Below are 14,671 nucleotides of genomic sequence, written 5' to 3'. Positions count from 1 at the left end.
TGAAGATAAAATCCTCATAATACTTGAAATCGGGTGGTACCGCTATACGGGGGGCTATACCAAAACATGGACCTATGTTCACAATTTTTGGTGGGTAAATGTCTGTATCATTGGACATCTCAAATGCCAAATGACAGCTAATTCGGGCAAAAATTAAGATAAAATTCTCAAAATAGCTGAAATCGGTACCACCCGATATGCTATATGGGGACTGTAAGAAAAAATGGACCCATATACATGTATTGTCATCCAAATCTGAAAAGTGTGCAAAGTCTCAGTTCGATTGGTTAACTGCAACTGCGTTAAAAATGACTTACTAGATTTGAACTAAATCGGGTGGTACCGCTATATGGGAGCTATAGGAACAAATGGACCTATATTGGATATTCATGTATTGTCACCCAAATCTGAAAAGTGTGCAAAGTTTTAGTCCGATTGGTCAACTGCAACTGTGTCAAAATTGAGTTACCAGATTTAAAATGTAATTTAAATAAAACACCGTTAAAATACTAGAAAAATGGACCAATATTGGTTTTGATTTCATATTCGTGTGTTGTCATCCAAATCTGAAAAGTGTGCAAACTTTTATTCCGATTGTTCAACTGCAACTGTGTTAAAAATGAGTTACCAGATTTGAACTAAACGGACACCAAAGCAAGTTAAATAAAATACTGTAAAAATCTAGCATTTATGTTTAAAAAAATTTACAAAATTTGTTCAAGTTTGGTTATTTGAACTATATTTTGAAACATTTTTTCAAGGGTGGTTATTGAAGCATTGTGGCGTTTTTTTATTGGGATAGCGTTTGCAATTTTGTTTTCTCAAAATAGTCTGGCTTAATCCCATTGTTGTTGTTTTAATATTTATGGTGGTTATTTTGGAAAAAAATTCAAGGATAGATTTTAATTGTTTTTTTCGGTGAGGATTTTTAAACTTTTTCTTAGAGAAGCTTTTAAAGATCTTAATTTTTTTTAAATATTTTTTTTTTTATTTTAAACCATTTCTTATGCGTGGATTTTTTAAAGATTTTTTCAATCGTGATTTTTTGAAAGCCTGGATTTTTAATAGATTTTTTAAACATTTTCTAAGAGTAGTTTTTAAAGATTTTTTCTCAAAGCTTTTAATCTTTTAATTTTTTTATTTTAAACTATTTTATGAGTGGATTTTTTTACGATTTTTTCAATCGTGGATTTTTGAATATTTGTCATGGTTTTTTAGAAACTTTTCTTTGAGCGTGGATTTGTTAAAGAGTTTTTTCATGCCTACATTGCTGACAATTTTTTTGCCTTGAGTTTTTTTTCAAACCTGATTTTTCGACCAAATAAACAAAAATTTTGACAGGTAAGATAAGGGGAGTAAAATCTGTTACTCCATAATTTTTCGTGAAACCTGTTCTCAATAAAGAATATAAATAAAGTGATTCATAGTAACTTGATAATGATTTAAATTAACCCAGTTCATTTTCAAGTTTTTTATCTAAATTATAAATAAATGTTTTAAATCAATTTAAAATAATTTGTATTTATTTTTTACAACAACAATATATTTGTTTTGTGTAGGCGACATTTTATTGATAACTCAAACATGCATTATTCGGTCAGTGAAAGTATTTTATTTAAATTATAAATAAATATTTTAAATCAATTTAAAAATATTTTTAATTTTTTTCTTAACTTTATATTTTTTGTTTGTGTAGACGACATTTTATTGATAAGCGACACATCCATTATTCGGTCATTGAAACAATAATTTTCTTCTTTGCTTTTGGCAACTGACAGACACAAGCAGGTCTGAATTTGTTATGGCTCTCCCATCATTCTTATCACTTGTTATACATTTTGTCAATGACCTTGGCGTATTTGGATTGAACTATGTTGCGGCGTACTTTCAAAGTTGGACCTAAGAAACAATTAAATAATTATAATAATTTATTTAATTAATATACAAAATATAAAAATTACTGGCCCTCTCTTACCTATTTCCCCTGTAGGTATTGAAAAATCATGTGGCAAAACGCTAAAATATTGGATTTTTTGGGCATTCGATATGGCCTGCTGATTGTAACGCTTTATGCCATCTTCCAATGCAATTTGAACCTTGTTATCAAGCTGGACATCAACAGTGTTTGGATCAAAATCTTGTATATTTTCCGGCATCTCAATGTGTAACATTTCCCACAGATGGGTGTAATGTAAATCCAAAGAGGCTAACCATTCTTTAGTTTCAGGCAATAGGGTGTCCATGGGAAAACCGGTATGGGGATCTATGTCGGTCTGAAAATAGAAGAATTTCATTTCATTTTATAATTTAACAATTTTGTTTCAAAATAATTTTACCTTGAATGTCAACAGAGCTGTCAAATATTTACGATGATCTCCAATGACCACGACATTACTAAGGCATGGCAGTTCTTTTTTGATAATATTTTCAATATACAATGGCGATATGTTTTCACCACCTGCCGTAATAATAAGTTCCTTTATGCGACCACTAACGAACACATTTCCCTGGTTATCCAAATAGGCCACATCGCCGGTCAAAAGCCAACCATCTTCGGTAAATGTGCCTTTGGTTTTCTCCGGTTCCTTTAGATAGCCCATAAAATTTGTTCGACCACGTATCAGAAGCTGTGAAATTAAATTTTATCAATAAATTGTTTTTTTCTTTAAATAGAAATTTGTCTACCCACCTCTCCTTCACCTTTTTCACCACTGGGATCTTTTATCTTAACTTCCACTCCTTCAATGGGCTTTCCGGTAGCTGCCAGATTGGTTTTCTCAAAATTAAAGATAACACCTCCACTCGTCTCGGACATGCCAAACACATCAGTCAATGGTATGTCCAAACTCAAAAAGAAAAGCTTCAGTTCTTCAGCTACTGGTGCACCACCAATAAAACAGTCTTTCATGGCAGAGAAACCTAAGGCTTCCTTAATGCGATTGGTTATTTTTGATGCTAGCCAATATTTCAGGAAGGAATTGGGTTTTCTGGAGAAAAAGAGAAGAGCGAGTTTTTTAAAGTGTGGATTTAAAATTTTGAGAATATTTTGTTTTTCAAAATAGTCAGGCTTATCCCATAGTCGCTGTTTTAATATTTTATTGAAACAACGACTATGGGATTATGCCTGACTATTTTGAAAAACAAAATAGAAGTCGTCATCCCAAATTAAAAAACGCCAACCCTTCTAATTTTTAATAATATTTTTTTAGGCGTGAATTTTTAATATTTTTTCAATAGTGATTTTTTTAAGTTTTGTTTTTATACGAATATTTTTTCAACTGTAGATTTCTTAAGAATATGTTTTCAAGTGCGAATTTTTTAATATTTTTTTTTTCAAATTTCAGCTTGGATTAAAAAAATAAAAATATTTTTTCCAGCGTGATTTTTTTTAAATGAAATTACTTTACGGATTTTTTTAAAAATGTATTTTTGTAATATTTTTTAAGAATATTTTTTTCAAGCGTCGATTTACTAAGAATAATTTTTCAAGTGTGGATTTTGTAAGGGTGCCACCGCGGTGCAATGTAATGTTGACGACATTTCCTGAGTATTTCAGCCATGTAAAACTTCTCTACAAGTGGTGTCTTAAGACACGCCGTTCGGACTCGGCGATAAACAGTAGGTCCCATATCATTGAGCTAATATGAATCGGGGTGCACTCATTGATAGGAAAGAAGTCTCCCTTGTCCCATCTGGGATGTTTGTGGAACAATTATATGATTTTGTAAGGATATTTTTCCATAAGCCTGGATTTTTTAAAAATATGTTTTAATTTTTTTTCATAAGCGTGGATTTTGTAATAATATTTTTTAATAAGCGTGGATTTTTAAAAATGTTTTTTCATAAGCGTGGATTTTTTAATAACCCAGGATTTTTTAGGAATATTTTTTCATAAGCCTGGATTTTTTAATAACCCAGGATTTTTTAGGAATATATTTTCATAAGCCTGGATTTTTTAATAACCCAGGATTTTTTAGGAATATTTTTTCATAAGCCTGGATTTTTGAAGAAAATATTCTTAGCATGGATTTTTAGTAGTATTTTTCAAGCGTGGATTAAAAAAATATTATCTTAAGAGTGAATTTTTTTTAATATTTTTTAATCGTGGATGTTTTAGTAGCATTTTTCAAACGTGGATTAAAAAAATATTATTTTAAGAGTGGATTTTTTTTAAATATTTTTTTCAAGCATTGATTTTTTTAAAAAATATTTTCGAAGCGTGGATCTTTTAAAAAAAAATATTTTTGAAGCGTGGATCTTTTTAAAAAAACATTTTTTCAAACTTGGATTCTTATAAAAAAATAATTTTTAAAGTGTGGATCTTTTTAAAAAAATAATTTTTTAAGCGTGGATCTTTAAAAAAAATTAATCGTGATTTTTTTACGAATATTTTTCAAACGTGCATTTTTTTTAAGTATTTTATAAGCGTGGATTTATTTTTAAAATTGTTTAAGCGTGGATTTATTTTTAAAATTTTTTAAGCGTAAATTAATTTTTAAAATTTTTAAGCGTGGATTTATTTTTAAAATTTTTTAAGTGTGGATTTATTTTTAATATTTTTTAAGCGTGGATTTATTTTTAATATTTTTTAAGCGTGGATTTATTTTTAATATTTTTTTAAGCGTGGATTTATTTTTAATATTTTTAAGCGTGGAATTATTTTTAATATTTTTTAAGCGAGGATTTATTTTTAATATTTTTTAAGCGAGGATTTATTTTTAATATTTTTTAATCGTGGATGTTTAAAGAGTATTTTTCAAGCGTGGATTTAAAAAAAAAATTTTTAAGATTGGATTTTTTTAAAAAAAAAATATTTTTTCAAGAGTGGATTTAAAAATTTTTTTAAGAGTGGATTTTTTAAAAAAAATATTTTTTCAAGCGTGGATTTAAAATTGTTTTTTTAAGATTGGATTTTTTTAAATAAATATTTTTTGAAGCGTGGATTTAAAAAATGTTTGTTTTCAATCGTGGAATTTTTTAAAAAGAATTTTTTAAAAAAAAATATTTTTTTGGCGTGGATTTAAAAAAAAAATACTTTTTCAAGCGTGGATTTAAAAAATTTTTGTTTTCAAGAGTGGAATTTTTTAAAAAAAATATTTTTTTCTGGCGTGGATTTAAAAAAAATATATATATATATATTTTCAAGCGTAGATTTTCAAGAAAATATTTTTTAAGCTTCGCTTTTTTTTCAAGCGTGAATTTTTGTATTGTATTGTATTTTTTTTCAAGTGTTGTTTTTTTTAAGTATTTTTTTAAAGTTTGAATTTTTTGAAAAACTTTTTAATTAATTTTTTAGCTGTGAGTTTGACAATGTTTTGAAATTATTTTCAAGCGTGAATTTTTAAGCATGGATTTTTTTAAATATTTTTAAGCGTGGATCTTTTTAAAATAACATTTTTTAAGAGTGGATTTTTTTTTTTAAAAATATTTTAAATCGTGGATTTTTTTAAAAAAATATTTTTTCAAGTATGGATTTAAAAAAAAAACATTTCCTAAAGCGTGGATTTTTTTTAAATAGCATTTTTTTAAGCGAGGATTTTTTTAAAAATATTTTATTAAACGTGAAGAAAAATTTTCTGCCTTGAATTTAAAAAAATATTTTTCCCAGCGCGGATTTTGTTTTTAAAAAATATTTTTTCAAGCGTGGATTAAAAAAAAATATTTTTTAAGCTTGGATTTAAAAAAAAAAATTGTTCAAGCGCGAATTTTTTTAAAAAAATATTTTTCCAGCATGTATTTTAGAAAAAATATTTTTTATTCGTGGATTTTTTTTTTAAAAAATATTTTTTAAGCGTAGATTTTTTTAAAACATATTTTTTTAAGCGTGGATTTTTTTAAAACATATTTTTTTAAGCGTGGATTTTTAAAAAATATTTTTTAAGCGTGGATTTTTTTAGAAAATACTTTTAAGGCGTGGATTTTTTAAAATACTTTTTAAGCGTGGATTTTTTAAAATACTTTTTAAGCGTGGATTTTTTAACATACTTTTTAAGCGTTGATTTTTTAAAATATTTTTTCAAGCGTGGATTTTTTTAAAAAATACTTTTTCATGCGTGGATTTTTTTAAAAAATACTTTTTTAAGCTTTGAATCTTTTAAATATTTTTTCAAGCGTGGATTTTCAAAATACTTTTTATGCGTGGATTTTTTACAATACTTTTTAAGCGTGGATTTTTTAAAAACATATTTTTTTAAGCTTGGAATTTTTTAGGCTTTGAATTTTTTTTATTTTTTTCAAGCGTGGATTTTCAAAATACTTTTTATGCGTGGATTTTTTAAAATACTTTTTATGCGTGGATTTTTTAAGAAAATATTTTTTTAAGCTTGGAATTTTTTTTATATATTTTGGATTTTTTAAAATATTTTTTCAAGCGTGGATTTTTTAAAATACTTTTTCAAGCTTGGAATTTTTTTAAATATTTTTTCAAGCGTGGATTTTTTAAAATACTTTTAAGCATGGATTTCTTAAGAAAATATTTTTTTAAGCTTGGATTTCTTAAGAAAATATGTTTTTAAGCTTGGATTTCTTAAGAAAATATTTTTTTTAAGCTTGGATTTCTTAAGAAAATATTTTTTTAAGCTTGGAATTTTTTTAAATATTTTTTCAAGCGTGGATTTTTTAAGATACTTTTTATTTTTTTCCAGGTTTTTTTTTTTTAAATATTTTTTTTAAGTTTGAATTTTTTGACATTTTTTTTAATTCATTTTTTAGCGTGAGTTTGACAATGTTTTGAAATTATTTTTCAAGCGTAAATTTTCAAGCATGGATTTTTTTAAATATATTTTAAGCGTGGATTTTTTTTTAAAAAATATTTAGGCGCGATTTTTTTAAATAAAATATTTTTTTAAGCATTGATGTTTAAAAAAGATAGTTTAAGCGCGATTTTTTAATGCAATATTTTTTCAAGCATTGATTTTTGAAAAATATTTTTTAAGCATGGATTTAAAAAAAAAACATTTTTTTAAGCGTGGATATTTTTTAAAAAATATATTTTTTAAAACGTGGATTTTTATCAAAAAAAACTTTTCTGCCTTGGATTTAAAAAGAAATATTAAAAAAAAATATTTTCAAGCGTGGATTTTTTAAAACAAATATTTTTTCAAGCTTGGATATTTTTAAAAAAATTTTGTGCCAACGCAATTTTTTTTTAAAAATTTTTTCAAGCATGTATTTTTGAAAAAATAGTTTTTAAGCGTGGATTTTCTAAAAAAATATTTTTTATGCAGGGATTGTTTTAAAAAAATATCATTTCAGGCCTGGACTTTTTTAAAAAAAATTGCAACAATATTTTTTTAAACAATATTTTTTTCCAGCATGGATTTTTTTGTAAAAAAAATATTTTTTAAGGAGGGTTTTTTTAAATATTTCTCCAAGTGAGGTTAAAAATGATTTTTTAAAAAAATATTTTTTCAAGCGTGGATTTTGTTAAAAAGACATTTTTTAATAGTGGACTTTTTTTAAAAAAAATATTTTTTCAAGCGTGTTTTTTAATATTTTTTTAAGCGTCGATTTTTTGAATTTTTTTCAAGTGTTTTTTAACCTGGGGTTTTTTGACAATTTTTCTCAAGCTTGAATTTTTTGACAAATTTTTTCAAACGTGGATTTTTTTAAAAAACTTTGTTTTTTCTGCGTTTTGTTTTGAAATCATTTCATAGCGTGAGTTTAAAAATTTTTTGAAATTATTTTTCAAGCGTGAATTTGAAAAATTGTTTTTTAATTAGTTTTCAGCGGGAGTTTGAAAAATTATTTTTTAGCGTGTGCATTTGAAAATTTTTTGAATTTTCAACCGAGTTTTTTTTTCAAATTATTGTTTTTAATCGTGCAATGCTTACCCTTCAATCCGATTCAAGTGATATTGCTGCATGATGGTCCTGGCTTTCTGCAGTAAACATTTCTTCAGACAACCGGAATTGGCTTCCAATAAAACTATTTGTTCCTGAATTTTTTCAAAAATTCTTGGAACACCAAAAAACACTGTGGGTTGAACTTCTACAAATGTTTGAACGAGTGTACCCTTTAGAGCGTTACGATCGGTAAAATATGTGACAACACCATATTCCATGCCCATAAAGATATCAAAGAGTTGGGCTGCCATGTGATTAAGCGGCAAGTAAGAAATGAGTTTTTCATGTCCAGGACTGAGATAATTCAAGTTGCGATTAATGGATTTAGCACTGAACAGAATGCCATCGTGAGATATCATACAACCCTTGGGCATGCCAACGGTACCGGACTGAAAGAAAATAAATTGTAATTAATAATTTTAAAACTGAGATCTCCTTGGACAACTACCGTAAAGATGAGTAAGGCACAATCATTTGCTGCCACCTCGCGTTCCCGCAAAACCAAATCTTCCTTCAAGGACGAACTAAATTGCATTTCGTATAAATCCGACCAACGATAGTAGCCATCTTTTTGATGTTCCTGGTCAAAGTCATAGGGTCCATGCAGTTGTACCACAGCCTTCAGGTGAGGTAAACTGGAACGTATTGAGCGAATTTTCTCCAACTGTTTACTATCATCGACCACTACAACATTGGCATCAGATGTTTCGAGGACATGAAATACAGCCTCAGCTGAATTAGTGGTGTATATCCCAGCGGATACCGCATTTATACGAATTGCAGCCAAATTAATGTAAAACCATTCAGGACAATTATGCGACAAAATTCCAACCGAACTTCGAGGCTGCACTCCCAAGTAGAGTAATGCCAAAGCTGCCTGTTCCACATTCCTTTCATACTCTCCATAGGAGACCGTGGTCCATGCATCCAATTTATTTTTATATGCCAATGCGGGATAGTCTTTAAATTTTTCACAACATTGATGGAAAAATTCGGGTATAGTTTGTGGTTTTATATCCAAGAGGTTCTCATCAGTGGCTAATATTTTTACAGGCTCGTGGAGAGAGCAAGAGGTGTAACTGCTTGCCGTTTTAAGCGTTGTCATCGTAAGGCCGTACAATTTGTAACTGAATTTCTTTGACAGATCTTTGACAAGAAGTCATTGCTGTGCATTTTTCAGTGATATGAAGAACAAAGAACCTTGAAATGGTTACAGAAACAAAAACATTTAATCGCATAGCTGATGCGGGAAGAACATACATTGATCTTTGATATTCTTCTTATCAAGGCAAGGCGTGTAAAATATGCTATTTATTTGTTGAAAAGACATGACAGATTTAGTACACCGTCCTCCGTCTGAAGATACAGGGTCAAACAATGTAGAATATGAATTCAGGTAAACAAGCTCAACTTCAACAAAGTAGATGGCCGGCATAGAGTTTTTTGTCCTTATCTCTGAATGAAAATAAGAAGTTCTGGTGAACATAAATAGAGTGACATGACCTAATTTTGTTTGCAAATTTTTGTGATAGGGCTTGAAAGTTGCTTAGTCATTGATGAAATGTTTGATTTGGAGAAAATATTTGATTTGGATTTTTTTCAAAATGTTTAAAACAAAGTCAAATCGTTCACTTCGTGCTTATCCATATACTTGGAATTATCTTTCCCAGCAAAGAAAATTAGCTTGGAATTGGTGGAAGTAAACGTGTTTTTAATGCTTTTTCATGATTTGTGACAAAATCTCATATTCGACGATCTTCCTGTCAAAGTAAAAGTAGAACCATACTAAATAAGCGTCATGATACTTTTAAAAAAAGTTTCTGTATCTACCTTAAAATGATGCAGACATTTTCAAGCCAGATTTTTAATGCTTTAATCCTATTGTTGCTTTATTACTTTAAAACAATGAATTTATTAGTGGAGAAAATTTGGCACTGTTCGCCAAGAGGTAAGATAGGGAAGACTATAGTGTCGATTCTCGTCACTGAATCTAATCAGTTTTTTTACTGTGTTAATTCTCCTTCTTTTTACCTAAACGAACAACAATCAACAATCTAATAAAAATAGAAAAAAATGCACAGTGGGTTTTCGGGATTTGAATTTAAAATACATTTTTACCAATGTTTGAACTCTTCGATTTTACTGAAATTAGAAAAAATCGGTTCAGATCCGGAGATGATGCGAGAGTTTTCCCCCAGGAAATCTAAAATACTAAGAAGCAAATGTGGGCAAAACCTTAACAATCCACTATCGGATCGATGTCAGTTTTTGAGGCAAAAATTATATTTTTCAAGTAATACAGTCGAAATCGCTTATAACGTCGGTCAAGGGAGCGACCAAATTCGGTCGCCATAAGTGATCGACGTTATAAACGATATTAATAAAATAGGTCAAATTATATTATGTATAGTGACTTTTGGGTATAAATACGCTGTTTTATTAAAGACTTAAAAACAAAATAATAAAAAATAAGGACATTAAATTCATTCTTCAGCAGATATAGTAAGTTACGGTGCCCGGACATAACTCCCACGGACATAATTCCCAAATTGAGTTTGGGTGTTATGTCCGCTTTGCTTCACGGACATAACACCCAAAAAAATCGCGGACATAACTCCCACCTTGTTTTCTTCAATTCAAAATTATTTCTTTGCCTAATTTTGAAATTTATAGTTAAAATTTTAGGCTAGAAGTTAGAATGTAAGCGAAGTTATACATTTGAGAAGGCCCAAGTGCCAACTAATGCCAAAGTATCCACAAAATCCTCCTGATTTCATAAAATGGTTAAAAACGAAACTATGCCCGAAATTACCTAAGTAGCTGTTCGGAAAAGTTTTACAATACTACGGTATTTGTTAAACTGTGAAAATATTTATTAATAAAATCGGTAGAATTTATTTCAAAAATACTTAAGCCTGTGCTTTTCGCTTTTCAGAAAGAATTTGAATATTTTTACAAAAACTTTTTATCTTTTTGCACCTGTGGCGCTTTTCGGGTTTCAGAAAATATTTAAATATTTTTACAAAAACTTTTTATCTTGTTAAATTGTGAAAATATTTTTGTATACAATCTCGATCGATTTTTCAAAAATATTTCAGAAAGTGTTTGGACATTTTAACCAAATTTTTTAATTCCTTAAATAGTGAAAAAATATGGTAAAAAATCTTGTGATTTTTTTAAATATTTTCGCCTACGGCGCTTTTCGTTTTTCAGAAAGTGTTTTCAAATTTTAACAAAAACTTGTTATTTTCTTACTTTTTATTTTCCTGCAGGTAGAATTTTGCAATTAAAATACGTTTGATGGCAAATTTTGAATACAGTTTGATTTGTATTGGCTACTACTTATTTTGTACTTAATTTTCTTACCGTACCGTTCAATGGGGGCTATATTAAGGCGTGGACCTGTACTGACAATTCTCATATGGAAAGTTTTTTACCCCAAATGAAGACTAAATATCTTATAATAATTTCCGACATTTCTGTAGAATATTGAGGCCACAACCTTCAAAATACCTAAAGTAGGGAGGTACCCTTCTATGGGGACCATATGAAGGCGTGGACCTGTACCAACAAAATTTTGGGGGAAAGTTTTATATCTCAAATGAAGACTAAATACCAAATATCAGCCTTTTCGGTGGAATATTGAGGCCACAACCTTCAAAATACCAAAAATCGGGAGGTACCGTTCTATGGAGGCTATATGAAGGCGTAGACCTATACCAACAAAATTCTGGGGGAATGAGTTATACCTCCAGCTAAGAATAAATACCAAACTTTAGCCATTTCGGAGGAATATTGAGGCCACAACCTTCAAAATACCGAAAATCAGGAGGTACCGTTCTATGGGGGCTATATGAAGGCGTGGACCTATACCGATAAAATTCTGGGGGAAAGTTTCATACCCCCAGCGAAGACTAAGTACCAAATTTTAGCCATTTCGGAGGAATATTGAGGCCACAACCTTCAAAATACCAAAAATCGGGAGGTACCGTTCTATGGAGGCTATATGAAGGCGTGGACCTATATCGACAAAATTTTTGTATACCCCAGCGAAGACTAAGTACCACATTTCAGTCATTTCGGTGTGATAATGAAGCTAAACCCTTACAAATACCGAAAAACGGGTGGTACCATTATATGGTGGCTATATCAAAACATGGACCGATATAGCCCATTTGCAATAACAAACATCCTAGGAGTTATAGAAACGTCTATACCAAATTACAAAGCTCTATCTTAAAAATTGTGAACTGTATCTTGATTTCAACAGACGGACGGACGGATAGACGGACGGACGGACATGGTTATATTGACATAGAATTTTACCCTGATCAAGAATATATATGGCGAAAATCAAAAATCCTTTGCAATTCCATTTGAAAAAAATTAAAAAATTTTTTTGCGAGCACATCTACAATTTTTGGCATAGAGGTTAAGAAAAAAATTCTGGTTTTAAATCTGTTCGCGTTCACAACATTGCACGAAGGGGCCAATGACAGGTTTTCGAGGCAACAAATCACTGGGGCAAGCTAGACCTTCCAAATTTTGTACAGATGTTTATAATGGGCTTAGAAACTAATATGCCAAATTTGGTTCATATCGGTTCATATATACATATAGCTCGCTCGATTTTAAGCAGTTGATGGACCAAACACGCAAGTTCTGCCCAATTTTTATGCGATTTGGAAAATATCACGGAATTAGGACTACAAATAAGTTTGCCAAGTTATATTGAAATCGGTTCAGATTTTGATATGGCTCCCATATATATTTTCGCCCGATTTTAGGTATTTGGTGCACCAATCACGCTATGTATGTCCAATCTTGATGAAATTTGAAATTATATGAAATTTGAAATTATTATTTTTTTCAAATTGTTCACTTCAATAATTGACTTTTTGCCTCGAAAACCTGCTATTGGCCCCATCGTGCATTGGAAGGTGCGCGCAAAAGTTATAGCGGTTTTTATTCTCATATAAAGAAAAAATATTTAAAAATATCTTATTTATTGTTATGAGAAAATGTATGCATAAATCGTTAACAGCATTCCATATCTATTCGTAGATGTTTAAATAGCTATTAAATTTATTATTATTTTCGCGGAAAATCAACAAATAATAAAAAAATGTTGAAGTAAATCCAAATTATCCTGTCCTAGAGTCCGTACAAACCCTCAAAAAATAAATTAAAAAATATATGCGGAATCTAGACAATGCGTAGAAAAATATGATACCAAATATATAGAGATTGGGGGCTCTGCGAACAGTGCGAACAGTGGCCCCAAAACAAAATCACCCCAAATTCAAAGTGCAAAATGACCCCAAAAAAATATATGGGCTACAACAACACGAAATTTGGGGCTATTTTTCACCTTTTTTGGGGTATTTTTGCATATATTTTTTGGGGAAAAATTGCATTTAAATGAAAATGAAAAATTGCCCCAAATTATTAAAATGCAAGAAAACCCCAAAATTCTACGTTGTTTATTGTTTGGGCCATTTGCGTTTCATAGTTATTTTGTAAATGTAAATGTTTCGGAAAATGCAAAAATGCCCCAAAAAATGCCTTGTAATTTTTGGGGTCATTTTGCACTTTGTTAAAATTTGTAATTCAGTTTACATTCGAGGTTACAAAATGAAACAAAGGACTTGGAATTCCAGAAATTAAGGCGGGGGCTACAGTTCATTGCGTCCAAGAATTTCATTACATCTCCAAAAAATGGAAAGGAGATCATTGACGCATTTACAATGGAGGCAGTGTGGGAGGCTTATGGAAAATCCCAAGATATGGAAAATCCTAGACCTTTTTATACCGCCTGCATTGTCGAGGACGAGTTTACATATTGTATTTTTACATCTCAAAAATCTCTCAATTTAATTGTTGATAATGTCACTGATAATCAACGAAAATGGCTTATCGATGGAACATTTAGTATTGTTCCTAGTGGATGTTTTACCCAGCTGTTGGTAATATACATCGAGTACTGTGACCACGTAAGTAAAACATCATTCGTTCTATTTTGTTAAATATGTTTTTAATATATGTTTTTTTTTTTCAGATATTTCCAATATTTTTTGTGCTAACTGACAAAAAGTCTTCTCAGATGTATGAGAACCTTTTCAAATATATAAAGGAAAATGTTTTCGACATAAATCCGGCTGTGGTAATAACAGATTATGAACAAGGATTGAGGAAGGCTTTGAAGACTGTGTTCCCAAATGTAAAGTGTATTTGATGTTGGTAAGATTTTATACAATCATTTTCCAAAAAATTCAAATGTGACAAAATATATCATGTATACATTTGTAAAAAGATATTGATAAGGATGTGTTGTGTCAGAATGGTAAAGGCTGCCGTAAGGGAAAAAATCGCGCGCGATTTTTTTATTTCCCCTTCCGACATCCTTCGCCCTCCGGACGCAAAAATCAATATCAATCAATATTTTTCAATTGGATACTTATAAGAGCAGTTTCAAATAGTTCGTGCAAATTTTACGATTTTCCTTCTTATATAAATATACATTAAACTTTAGGTTTCACTTTTGTCAAGCTGTCAGAAGAAATTCGATCAAATGTAAAGACTTCATTAACTATCTGAGACAATCAAAGCCAGCTTCAAAAGCTTACTATAAACTTTTGGCACTCCCCCTGCTTCCTTCAGCGTTAATAAAAGATGGATTTCGTCAAGTTCGGACGGAAATTAATTTAATGGACAGTGAAAGGAAATTCTCAAAGTTCCTCAAATATTTTGAAAATCAATGGATAAAGAAAGTAAGTAAAATCTCTTTATAATACATTTTTTCTAATTCATAATTTTCTTCAGAACGG

The 14,671-nt window shown here is 29.7% G+C and overlaps 1 protein-coding gene across 1 annotated transcript; it reads right to left on the bottom strand.

Annotated features, from left to right (window-relative positions):
* Window positions 1-1,494: 1,494 nt before the first annotated feature.
* Window positions 1,495-9,041, bottom strand: LOC141392698 (long-chain-fatty-acid--CoA ligase heimdall-like). Its single transcript, XM_073965579.1, has 6 exons — window positions 8,293-9,041; window positions 7,833-8,233; window positions 2,690-2,987; window positions 2,337-2,627; window positions 1,976-2,273; window positions 1,495-1,899 (listed from the first exon to the last, which is right to left on the bottom strand). The coding sequence occupies exons 1-6, from the start codon at window positions 8,947-8,949 to the stop codon at window positions 1,823-1,825; spliced, it is 2,022 nt and encodes a 673-aa protein (XP_073821680.1). The 5' UTR covers window positions 8,950-9,041; the 3' UTR covers window positions 1,495-1,822.
* Between the last annotated feature and the right edge of the window lie 5,630 nt (window positions 9,042-14,671).

Source organism: Musca autumnalis, unplaced genomic scaffold (genome assembly GCF_047663935.1).
Source record: "Musca autumnalis isolate F117 unplaced genomic scaffold, ASM4766393v1 scaffold_2, whole genome shotgun sequence".
NCBI classification, from domain to species: Eukaryota; Metazoa; Arthropoda; class Insecta; order Diptera; family Muscidae; genus Musca; species Musca autumnalis.
The sequence above is the reverse complement of the archived record's forward strand: the minus strand, read 5'-3'. Positions and strand labels throughout refer to the sequence as shown.